Source organism: Poecilia mexicana, unplaced genomic scaffold, assembly GCF_051168715.1.
Source record: "Poecilia mexicana isolate PSO_F unplaced genomic scaffold, ASM5116871v1 scaffold_18, whole genome shotgun sequence".
NCBI classification, from domain to species: domain Eukaryota; kingdom Metazoa; phylum Chordata; class Actinopteri; order Cyprinodontiformes; family Poeciliidae; genus Poecilia; species Poecilia mexicana.
In genome coordinates, this window is record NW_028263387.1 from 4,834,068 (window position 1) to 4,847,388 (window position 13,321).

The following is a 13,321-nucleotide window of genomic DNA, read 5'->3' on the forward strand; positions in this document are numbered from 1 at the left end:
AGAAGTCATACTTTCCAGTAAGCACTTTGTAGCTCGACAACATTGTCTTGAGTTTGATCTGGGTAGCTAACCAACTTGTGCTCTTTTGGGCTAGTTAAAGACCAAACGCGTCATCGTATTGTGACCATCTGAGAGGTTTTACTGCACATGCAGGGAGATTAGTTGGGAGGGCATTGCCGTCATCAAGGTCAGAGATCACCACAGACTTCACCTGGTGCTGAGCAGTGTGTTAGGTTAGGTACAGCATGATTTTTCTCCTTGCGTCTGTTCGCCTAGGGGGACCCCTGTGGCGATGTGTTTAGCTGCAGAAGTATAACCAAGATAGAATATTTTGAATGGATTGTGGGACCAGAGACCCACAATCCAAACCAGGAGACCCTTTGATGCCCATGCTAGGGAATGTCTTAAGGTCTAAAAGTTGTCTTTGCTCATGAGAATGAATGAATGTCTTCTTGCTGCTGTCAAGTGAAGAGTAGATGGGAAATGTATCAAACAAACAGTGATGAGGCGACGATGAATGGAAGGGAGTTTTGTTGAGATGCTTATCACGTTGTGTCGCACTCAAAGGAGAACGGAGAAATGAGAGGGGAGAGAAACGCAGATACCACAGGGAGGGAGAGCGAACGGGAACAGGATGCAAAATTGGGAACGTAAGTAGAGTGGAATTCCCATGAACAAATCCTGCTTTCCCACTAGGCTAATTAAACTTTGACTGTAAGCGAGGCTTAATTACATCACCCAATTAGAGCGCTGGTTTGAATCTGCCCTTGGTGGTAATGAGCCTAAGTCAGAGGGAGCAAACAGACCCAGAAATGAGAAGGATTCTGTTACAGAGCTGGATTCAAGGCAGAAAATGACAAAGTGAATACGGACACAGAACAATTTTTTCCCCCAAAACTAATAAAGTGTCATTTACTGCAGTACACATTTTGAAAAAGCCTATTCGTCCAACAAGTTCTGCTCATTACGGCTTCCATCCCATCTCCATATTTCACTTGATGAGTTTGCTCTACCTCCGTATGACCTCACTTTGCCTTTCTCTCGCCAACCTCAAGCTACTTATCAGTCCTGGAACGTTGCAGACACTATATCAGTTTTACTCTGACAAGATCAGAGCTTTGGGGGAGCTCCTCAATAATTCATCAGATGACATACCATAGAGACAACCCGCAAATGCTCTTTTTAGGTCAACGAGTGAGTGTACGAGATAGGGTGATAAATGAGGGCTGACCCCGGAGCTCCAGGCCCTCCAGTCCAGTGTGATCCCGCTCAATGAGTTTGGGTGTCAGTTATTTGTCAGTGTGAAGCTTCTTTGAGCTCCCTTGGCAAGGAAACAGCCCCAGGTTTAATAAATGGGTTTCAAAGTTTGGATGTTTGGCGGTGTACACCAGCGATGATCTCTGAATAGCAGGTTTCAGAAATGGTTCTCCTCCTCCTTCACCTGATGTTTCAATCACACAATTTAGCCAGGAGAAATAGAACTTAAATGATTAATGTGAAATCACCATGAACAATTATTAACCGAATACACAGCCCAAATTTCCGATCCTTAGACGTTTTCCCTTTTCATTATGTTTTAAGCAGATATTTGCACAGTAAAACAAACGGATACATTTGATATTCTGCAACTATAATTGGTGGGGAAAAAAACAATAATCCAATTACAAAACAATGATAACTGACTGGTAATCTGTCAGTAATAATTCTATATCTTTTTCATTGTAAAATGTTGAATGATTCTTTTCTTCCATCCTAAAATCACCATAACAACCTTTTTTTTAATCTCGGTTCAGGTAAAATTTCCAAATGGTTCCAGGAATTTCTTGGTTTTCTAATAATTTGAAAGAGTTGGTTAACCTTCTGAAAGCATCTCAACGTTTTATTGACCATAACAACCTTCTTATTAAAAAGATGTTTTCTTTTGTAGGATTTCTCTTTTATCTCATTATTTGATTCAGCTGTAGAGCTTTCAGGTAATTACAGTCAGATGCAGCTTGGACAAACTAGGTTTCTTTGCCCAAGCGGACTTTTAACAAACATAATCTATAAATGTTCAGTGCGACTGAGGTTAAGACTCCTCCGGAAGTTTGATGTTAGCTAGCTTTAGCATTCTGAAATCAGTTCTGTGATGTTTTTGGGATCTAAACTGAAGCGTTCATCTTCCTTCACGGACAATCCAAACCCCTCCTGGAAATCACTTTTATGTTCAGGTCAGACAAAAATTGAGTTATTTACCAAAAATTACAAACTGTACTCAAGGCATTCAAACCAAAGGACAGATTGCCTTAATTTTGGGAGATCAGTGATGGGTCAATACATGCATAAGAAACTGATCTGTATCTCCTGCCACAAAGTCCTGAAAATCAACCTCTGTCCTCTTTTTGCAGTGAGACAGAGCTGACTGACAGACCCGCAGTCAATAATAGTCACCTCACTGTTACCAACTTAGCAACTTTGTTGTCATATTTAGCAACTTTTCAGACCAAAAAAAACAAACAAAAAAAAAAAAAACAGTCAAAATCGGAATCTGCAGGTCAAGCTTTTCAAAGATCAGTGATCAGTAGGAAAACTGCAATCAGTGCAGCCCTGGTACCAAAAGTCGAAAGTTGTGTTTCCAGAAATTGTAGTGTATCCCACAACTTAGACCTCCAAATTCTTCAATGTCCCAATTATATGGTTAAAACTTAACATACCAACATGACACCGGTCCAAGTTGGATTTGGAATGGAAAAATCAAGCTAACGATTCTCATTTGTATTGAAAATCTATGATCAAAGCTGAGAACCAAACCAATTAACACCATGATTGCTGCTGAGAAAAATGCTTCGACATCCAATCAGAATTATACCAGAAGCACTTTAGGGATAAAACATTTAGTTTCTCTGCAGCTGGCTCAAGGGTTCTTAGCCTAATATGTATATTTGAACTTACATGTGTAGTTGTTACGCTGTGTGTATTTGATAAATTTACAATAAATTTTTCCACACTGTTCTTGTTTTCAACCCTGATTCTACCTTCCTGATAGAAAAAAGCAACAGTAAAAGTCCAATATGAATATATAATGCAGTGTATGTATGTAGAATACTGACCTCCCGTCAGTATATGAGCTCATAGCTCATATTCCATCTATGAAATTATACATAGATGCAATGTTTTGTTGCAAAACAAAACATTTTCTGTCTAGTTTGATGAAAAATAACTTCCATTTTAAGACGAAGCCCAAGCTGTAATTACTGAAAACAAAACTCTTGACTGATCTGTATTCAGCCACGTATGTGTGTATTGTGTATGTTTAAATAAAAACGTGCAGCAAGCGATCTCAGAACTCATTTAAGCTATAATTAAATCCAAATCCACATCTGTAGAGGGAGAATTGCTTTTTTTTTTTTCCTCCTTGCGTTGCTGCTTTCCCAGCAGGAAGTCTTCTCACTCACACTTCAGATTATCAGGGAATGTGTTTGCATTTTTCTCTGAGAACAGAGAACGCAGACTGTCCAGAGCTCCTAATTTTAGTCATTTCTCTTTTAATTAGTTTGGAATCTCTTTAATTTTTCAACGGTGAATTAACGTTGCAGTTTCTTACTTTAAAAATTAAAAAAAAAAAAAAAGTTTGATGGGAGGAGAAAATCAGCTAAAAGGAAACAGAATTTTTTTTTGTTATAAGACTGAAAAATAGAGCAGAGATAAAGACCGGATAGTAGAGAAATGGTAAATGATGATGTCTTCAAATCAGGCTGAGATCCTCTCTGCAGGCCTGACATGTTTCTCACTGTGAAATCAAATCCACCCAGGTTTATAGAGGAAATCCTGCAGCTCAAACGCTATAGGGGCTGACGGGTGAGTTTCATTCCCGCAAATATGTAACACCCTGCAAAACACTATATAAAGTCAGGGGCATTATTTTTTTTGTTGCTGTTGATGTTGCTGGGTTTTTTCTTTTCTTTTTTTTTTTTTTCAAAATAAATCCCGTTTTTCTGAGAGCGACAGCAGCAAATGCACCATTTGCAGACAGCTTATGGAACCCTTACGTTGCACAGGCGGTTTGGTCGTAATTGCTCCTATTGTGGTATCATTCCGCAGCGAGCGACGTATTGGGCTCGGACGTGCTGCTGGATATTCCATCTGCGGTCTAATCAAAGCCGAGTTACAGAATGCTCAGCCTCCAAACAGCCCTTTTTTTCCTTTTCTTTTGATCTAAATATTTCAAACGCGTGCGAGCAGCGCGGCGTTATCGGCAGCACGAATGTTTTAAAGCAAGTGACATTAATGCATCAGAGTCCATCTAGGCTGGTCTCATTTTGTGTAAATAAAGATGGCAGGTGAGTCACACTGCCATCTCTCATGCAAGCGGTGTGGCATGAGAGTAGAGATGAAAAAAAAGTTTCATCATGTGGCCTAAACGTGAACCCACCGCCTCAGCAGCTTAAATCAGTGGAGTCGAGCTCAATAAATCAGACAGAATATCTGATACTCTCTCACTTTTGGGCGTAAATGACAGAAACAAGCAGTCACTGGAGACATGAGCTGTATTTTCAATGCTGTTTAAATCAGAAATGCCTTCAGGAAAACTCTGTTTACATCTCATATATACACATATAATAAAACTGTGTTCTCACTAGAGGTGTGTGATACTTCATATTTTGATATTAATCCAATTCCAAGTAAATTAAAGGTCAGAATCACTGATATCAATACTGATATAATACTTATTGAAGTATGACATATCAAATTTTGGACCTATAGGCATTTGTGTGTTTTTCTTTTAATACTTTTTTATTATAATTTGTTTTAAACCTGAGAAAATCACCGGAGGCTGCGATACTGTATATTTTGGTATCAATCCGATACCAAGTAAATACAGGGCCGATACTGATATTAATACTGATACAGTAGTGGCCTAAAAATAATATACCATCAAACTTCTAACTTTTAGATGTTTGTTTTTATTCTTTGATTGATTTTTAAAGCCCAGGACAGAAATTAGATCAAGTTTATAAGTGTTTTGAAAATATTTTAATAACATTAACATGATAAACAGAGGCATTAGAAAAAATAATAAATGTAAGTGCAAAAAAAGCTATATTTTGAGAGCAATTCTAAGCAAACTGTTTTTTTTACAAAAGAGTTGAGAAACTACAACACAAATGGAAAATAACATATTTCAAGAGGGAATCTGAAACGTAAGTATCAGTCTTAGTAGCTAGTATTGATCTGATATTGATCTTGGTATCAGTATTATTGATATTTTTGATTGATCTGCTCAGATTTCACATTTGGAGTCACTACGAAACAGTTACCCTGGTTCTTGGCAGCTTTCATTGGGAGCACATGCACAACACATCAACCTCAGGTCAACTCTCCCCTTCCTGTGAGGGTTAGCAGGAGAATCAGAGGTGCATTCCGGGGACCCAAAAGGTGTACAGCCAGTAGACATTGTTGACTGGATTAAAATACTGTGTCATCAGGCTCAAGGCAAACAGCAGGAAATGAAAAGATGGTAGACTTGATAACTGCCTGGCCCACTTTGTGGATGAGGGGTGAGATTCATTATTTTTCCAAGTATCCCAGGCCTGTCAGTCTACATAGGCTGACGCCATAAGGCCCCGAGGCTGCACCGCCGACTGAAAGCACAGCAGAGCGGTGGGACGGGTTTGACAGAACAATCTCTCACTTTCAACAATCATGTGCAGGATCAACATTTCATAAGTTGCTAAATAATGACTGCATGCTGTGTTCTTTTGGGTTTGCACATCAGCCAGGAATAAGCTGAGAAACAACATCCACACGTACAGCCAGAGGATTACAGTGCTGCTAAAGCCTCACAAGGTCGTCCACCTGCAATGTCAGCCACTCTCACAGTGGAAGTAGGACACGGAGAGAGTGGAAGTAACTGCTCATAATGGGGCTGGGCCCAAAGCAGCTGTAGCAAGTTGCACTTGCAGCACATCTGCCACAGATGGCAGCGTAAAGATAGCTGAGCTGGTTTCTCCTCACTGTCCATCACACATGGCTTTCTTTGTTAGTTAGACAAGGAAAAAAAAATTCTACCTGTTTAGGAAGTCCTCCAGAATCCTCTTGTTCCTCAAACTTGCCACCACGCTCTGCTGTCCTCCGGTCGTCACGGCGCAAGCACATCCCTCAGACACAGAGACAGAGTGGAGGGAGATAACCGTAGCATTGCCTTGCAAACTAAACTTTAGAGCAATGGCAGCGAGAGAATAAGTCAGAAAGTTCTAGATTTACAAAGTCCTTTTTCCTTCGCAGCTCTCGTGTTTTTCTTCATGTCTGTTTTTTTTCTGAAATGTAATGTTACATGTTTTGGTAGTCATGGTAACTCAAATGCATTGGTTCTTTGAAATTATTTGCTGAAATGTGACTAAAAGGTTTATGGGGTTGGGGTGTCTGTATGTTGATGAGTTAACCTAAGGGCCATAGAGGAACTCCTGCAATCCCAGAACCCCTTTTCCTTTTCACTCACGCCCGTTTCAACCCTGAACTTCCCTTTCCAAAGCCTCACCCACGGAGTTCCACTCACTCACCCCATCAATCAAACAAAGAGCCTGAGCCATGATTTTATGCTGTTGATGTTGGCATTATCTTTGGTCATGTTTTGCTCTTACCTTCCCTTTTTTTCTCTCCCCAAAGATGTGATGTAATTTATTCCCGTCTGCCATGTTTTATGACTGTTTCGTGCTCTTTGACCCTTACATATTTGCCACTCTGACCAAAAAAAAAAGAAAAAAAAACTGTTTTCATTTTACTGCTTTGTGCTCTTATGCTTCCCGATATGTGTAAACAGTTATTGTGTCACTGAAGGATTGACCTGGTGTTTGTCCTTTTTCATTTTGCGCCCTCTAATCTTTCTCTGGTCCTTATTTCACTGTGGGCATATGACAGATTAATAGAAGGAGCTAAACAAACTTTGGCTCATTAAGAGCTTTTTCTGGTGGCGGTTTTAGAGGAATGGTTTTAGTGGGAGTAGGGCTTGAAGAGTTTGTTAAAAAAAAAAAAGACATTTCTTTTGGAAAAGTTTTTATGCCTTTTGAACTTTTTTCACATTTTTGCACATTACAATAACAAACTTCAAAGTATTTTATTGGATTTCTATATACGCCAACACAACGTTGGGATTCATTACAAAGGTGAAGGAAAAGAATGCATTGCTTAACACTTGGTGTAATTAAAAAAAAACAAGGGGCAATTGTATTCAGACCCTTTACTGTTTTACCTCTGAATGAAATCAAGTGTAGCCAATTACCTCGGTGTAAATACAACCGTCTGTGAAGCCATCAAAAGACTGTTGTGAGTTACTGGTAAACAAATAGAATCATAAAGACCAAGCTAAAGTAATAAATTATTTGTGTTTTTGATTAATCTGAAAATAGAATATACACAAAAAAGTGATTTCATGTGGAAATAGATGGCAACACAGAGCTTTCTGCAGGTACATTGGTATGTGTGGAATATGCACCAATAGGCATCAGTGGAAGAAATGCAAATCTGGCGGAATGAAAACTGAAAACATGAGTTCAAGGTTAGGTTGTAAAACAATATCCCAAGGTTTAATTATCTCATAAGAAGCTGGACAAAGTGAATGGGAAAATAAATTCAGCTAATTTAGGGTAATACTTTTAGAGGTAGCAAAAGACTCGACACTAAAGCCCCTTTTATGTTGTCAAGTCTCACTAGATTGAGACATTGACTGGCTAAAGCTGCCAGGTTGGGTGTTCTTCACTATGTGGGTGTGGTTAAGACTCCGATGATGTCATTTTGCACGTGTACCCTTAGGCAACCAGTTTCTCCAAAATCTCTCAATGTATTTGTTCGTTGTTGTCCAGTTGATGCTGTAAGTGTACTTTCATCACAATCTATAGAAAGGTTTGGACCTCAACGTTTTATAATGTTATTGTCGATTTGCACTTCGCCTTCTTGACAACTACTACAGTCTCACTGCACACGGTTGAGTTGTTGTTTGTTCGAGGATGAATCAATAGGCCAGACCTTGTTTACACTAGGTCTGGTTTTGTCTGGATAGATCTGAACAAAACCAAAAATCAGGGAAGAACCGCACAGTATATGCAAATAGAGTCTAATCTAGATGGAGGCTGAGTGGTGAAGAACCGATTAAAGTCATGCTAGTGGAGAAGGGGCTGAAGGCAGAGGGTCAGCTTCCAGGAAGACAATGACCCTTAACATAAAACCAGAGCCACTATGAAGTGGTTTACATCAAAGCATATTTGTATCCCCAACCAAAGTCCAAACCTAACTTTGAAACTTTTATTCACTCAGTAGGGCTGAATATAAATCCAGAAGAAACATTTTATTTTGAAAATAAAATCAAAAACATGTTTCACTTTTCTTGCACTTCAGAATTATACACAACTTTGTGTTAAATCCCAACAAAACTAAAGTTTGATGTCGCAATGTAAAAAAAAATGTGAAAAAGTTCAAAGTCGATAAATATTTCAGCAAGGCACTAGATGTTTAACTCCCTGAAACATACTTAATTGTAGTGAGCTTTGAAAGTTAAGCCTTAAAAGTAAGATTCTGCAGTGCCTTGTTTTGACAAATGAGCCATAGAAACCACCGTGCCAAGAGAGGGTGGGAGAAACAGGGAAAGCATTCTCATAAAGTAACATTTGGGACAAGAAAAGGTAGAGGTCAGTGAGTAATTCAAGAACGTATGCCTTTGCATTGTAATTCATTTTGACACTAGAAAGTAGTAAAAGAGGTAAAGGGGGATGGTTGTTTATTACTATCCGAGAACAATCTTACACAGCTTTCTTTTTGTAATTTTTTTTTTCATGCAAAAATCATGCGGCCAATTTGTTGATGTAAGTGACCTGAACCTCGTGGTTTGCTATCTTACTTAACCACTCACAGCAGAAACACCTGAGTGCTAGCGTAGGTAAGACTAGAAAGTTAGCAGTTTACAACAGGATTTGTAGTGCAATAAATGTTAAATTTGTCAGTGTTGTTTGTAGCTTACTGATATATTTTGTTAGTAACACATAGGTCTGTCCAGACTAGAGAGGCAGATCAGGATAGAGTACTTTCTTGTATTTTGTACAACACACTGCAGCTCAGATGTAGTCAGTACAGTTTTCTTAAATAGAAAAGAATAGACAGACATAACTAACTTCATGTTAAGATGTAGAGATTAATGCTGGCTTTCCTATTTTCATTTGAACTGTTCTGTTTGATTTGAACTGAAGGCGGGCTCTATAAGGTGGTCTCTAACACTCTGTTTCTTCGTTTTCTCTTTCTTGTCCTAGGAGGTGAATTAGTGTTGCCCATTATAACGGTGGACTCCCTAGACCCCCCCTCTATTGCCACCCGCTACCCAGTAATTCCCCCGCCCCCCACCACCTATCGCCCTTTCCTCACCCTGCTTGAAACCACCAAAGAGTCCGTCCCCATGCCCAATGGCCGCCCCCCCTGCCCCTTGGACCAGGAGGACTGCGAGGAGACCATAGAGGTTTCGGGTTCGGGGGAGATGACAGAGACGGATGACGAGGACTATTATAAAAACTCCCCACTGGTCACTGATAGAACTGTCCTCCCTCCTCCCCCGGCAGTCGAGGGCGGGGTCCAGAACCCCCAAGACCGCCACTTCTCTCGCAACCCAAACTCCCATCGCCCACCGCTTTCCTCCACCCCTACTGCCAACCCCGACCAGCTAGGCCCCCGCGTCAAACCGGCCGCTGGCGGCAGCAGTAGCAACAATATCCCCGCCGGCAAAATGAACACCCGGGATCAAGTGCTGCTGCCGCCGGCCCACCCCTCGTCAGACCCGGGCCACCGCAGAATCCCAGGAATAACCTACCCCCCAAATTTCCCCCATGTTCCCACTCCAGATCCCACGTCTCCTGAGAGAGGCCTCCCCGGCGCTGTGGAGGTGCAGCAGTCCAGCAGCACCACGGGGATGGTGGTGGGCATTGTAGCGGCGGCTGCGCTCTGCATCCTTATCCTGCTCTACGCCATGTACAAGTACCGCAACCGAGACGAGGGCTCCTATCAGGTGGACCAGAGCCGCAACTACATCAGCAACTCGGCCACGCAGAGCAACGGCGCTCTGGTGAAGGAGAAACAGCCCGCCACTGCCAAGACAGTCACCAAGAACAAGAAGAACAAAGACAAGGAGTACTATGTGTGAGGAAGCGCCGCCGTCACACGCAAAGACAGACAGCAGGCGCACTTAGAGAAGGAAAGAGATGGGAGACGGAAAAAGACAAAGGGAGAGAAAGCAGCTTTGTGGTAACGGCAATCACACACCGGCTGATTTGGTTAAAATTCAGTATTGTAAATTCAAACTATGGCAAAAAAGGAGCAGCAAAAACAACACAGAGGCGTCATTGTCCTTGCCACGCCTTCTTGTATTCGTTAAAATGTTAACTCTGGTGTTGATTATGGCGAAATCTGACAAACCCACTTTTAAATCTTCATAGGCACAGTGCCAACAACCAGAGACAATGCTGATAAATCAGTGATTCCTTGGTTTAGCATTTTAAAGTCTTAAGTACTGTAAAAATGCACCATCAAAAGTATTGGCCTATAATTCATTTTGAGTGGGTAAAACTTGAAAAGTCATTTGCAAACACCAAAACAGAACACACATTAGCATTGTGCTAGCATTCCTGGAACAAAATTTACCGCCATTTTACAGAAATATTTAAGTCGTAATACATCTGGGAGTTAAGAAACACCTGTAGTCTCTTGCGTCTGAACGGGTCTCTCTCTCTTTCGCTCATTGGCTAGCGCTCTCTGTTTCTCTCCTTGTCTACGGTGCCTAGCAGCCGATGCAATGCGAACTCTGCCATGTTTCAAGCATGTAGTATTCATTTACGAAAAAGAGATAAACAGTTTTCCTTTCTGTGGAGTTTCAAAAAAAAAAAAAAAACGGGGAAAAAAAATCACGATGACTGACGATCATACCGTTAAACGTAGCAACTATGTGAGATACCATCGAGCTCCAACCTAACGGATGCTAACTTGTACGTTTAGCCGCCAAAAACTCGTGGCCAAACCCACTTGGCCCATCTTTGTTCCAGCAGATATATGTTGTGTGTTTCGGGACGCCACGGCGCCCCCGAGTGGGCCAACAAAGAAACTGTCATGTTCTTACAGTTACTAATCACAGAAAAAAACTCCAGCAAACCAGATGAACTCTGTTCTATATAACTATAAATATATGTATAGACGATGCAGAAACTTATGGACCTAAAGCGTGAGCAAGTCTATAAGTAAGTTTGCTGACAGAGCACAAGGAAGATGGACTTCAGGATTTTTTTGACAACACCCAACTCCCTAATCTTGACAACCCTATCCCTCTCATGAACAGTGTGGCTGATGAAACACCCTATGGCAAGATTCAGCTGCTATCTTTTATTTCCTCCCTCCTCATTTCGGAATAAATGACAGACGTTTTAGAGTAATTCCAATTACATTTTTGCGGGAGTTCCAATGTGGGGGAGATCTATTACAGCAGAATAAAGAGACCACTTTTTGTCCTTCTCTTGCCTGACTGGACTGATGGCAGCCAAAGGGCAAAACTAACTTTGTGGGAGGAGTATCCACAAGAATGGCTAGTCCCCGGAAGATGTACAACTGAACTTTAGTATTCCAATTTTCAACTCTATAAAAAAAAGTAAACTGAACCATGAAAAGAAAATTCCTGAAACAAGTTTGTGAAATGTCTAAATATTTGACACTCATCCCATTACTGAGACAGACATGTGTTTTCCCTACTATCATTCCTGTTTGAGGAAAAAAAAATGACCTGGGATACTGAAATTTCTATGTATTTTCTTTTGGTAACTGAGCAAATGTGATTTGGGTTATAACATAGCATTCCCGATTTCCATGGGAAAATAAGATCCTCTTTTATTCTGTTTTTGTCATCGTTCATCTTTTGTTTCCTTTCCTTTTTGTGTCCTGCATTTATTCCTTCTACAGCAGATTGTCCATCTGTCAATCTTTTTCTTTTTTCACTTGCCAGGTTCCATCGATTTTTCCTTGTCATGTTCGTCTGGTTTTTCTCCTCCTCCTCCATTTCAAACATACTCCTCCCAGTATCTACCTGTTCTTTCTAAATGTTATTGTAAAGTGTTCCAGTGAGATGACTCTAAATATGTGTACATTAACAGAGGGAATACACTTGGTTATATACTTCTTACTCTGTGTCATGTGTTCTTTATACTGTCTTCTAACCCTAATTTCTGCTAGGTTTAGCCTGGGGGTGTCCTAGTCTGAGCCTGGTATATGCTTGGGGTCCTGACTAAGTTTCATCACAGTCCCAAAGTGTACTTTGGGTTCAAATTTGACTCTTTTTTACTGTTGCCAGTGAGCTGAAGGAACTTATCTCTTTGTGTCATATGACCTGCCCTTGGATACCAACAGAGGTCTTGGTGTGGCATTGAGGAAAAAATAGTCATAAGAAACTCCCAAGGTTCTAAAGTTATGAAGTCAGTTTCTGCCCAGAACAAGTCACTAGAGAGGCATTGAGCCAAATTGTCAATGAGTCGTATAAAAAAAAGAGGAAACATGCTAATGTTAGCATGGAGCTACAGCAAAGTATGCGCCATTAAAACAGCAGGAGCAAAACTTTATTTTATCCAAGGGTTATACATTTTACTTGAAAGAGTTTGTATTGCAGCAGAATATTTATGCTGACCAACAGAAACTGGTTGTAATAAAATACCAGCAGAGGGATGGGAGTTGTCTTATACGCAACATTGAATTTATTGATTTTACTGAAGTATCAGGTTGTATATCACCACTAGTGAATTCCTATACTTATAGAAGTGTGATCACTGTCAGGAAATCCCTAATTCAAACTGGTTTGCAGTTATTTACTATTGACTTGAAACGCTTAGCATTTGACAACTATCACGCTCTAAAGAAAAAGTTACGTAGATTTAGGCATCAGTGGACAAATGAACAGGAAAACTTCAGTCATGGGTTGTTTATCGGTACCAAGGTTTGACAGTTATTTTCCTCCAGAAGGTTACTTTCCTCAGTTACCAGGTGGTGTGGACATGTAGCTACAGCTCATCTTGTAATGCTTGTTTTACTCAAGAAAAGGCAAAAAATAGCTAAAGATAACAATAGCACTGGAACTACTAAACTTACCAGCTGTTCATTCAAGTATTCACTTAAGTCTGTGCTAATAAATAACAAAAGTGTGGTACTTAGGGGTGTAACAAGACCTCGTTGCACAAGATCTCACAATATTTAAACATCACGATATTTCTTGCTGAGATTACTGTGATCTTATGAGCATTAGCCAGTTGCGGACGTCATGGCTTCACTTGAGGAAGTT

At 40.5% G+C, this 13,321-nt stretch overlaps 1 protein-coding gene across 1 annotated transcript in view; it reads left to right on the plus strand.

Moving 5' to 3' along the window:
* Positions 1–10,156, plus strand: part of LOC106929110 (neurexin-2-beta-like) — an 80,444-nt gene extending 70,288 nt beyond the window's left edge. Inside the window, exon 6 of the mRNA XM_088015979.1 lies at positions 9,276–10,156. Coding sequence (XP_087872105.1) covers positions 9,276–10,156 — 881 coding nt within the window. The remainder of the gene's footprint in view (positions 1–9,275) is intronic.
* Positions 10,157–13,321: the final 3,165 nt, after the last annotated feature.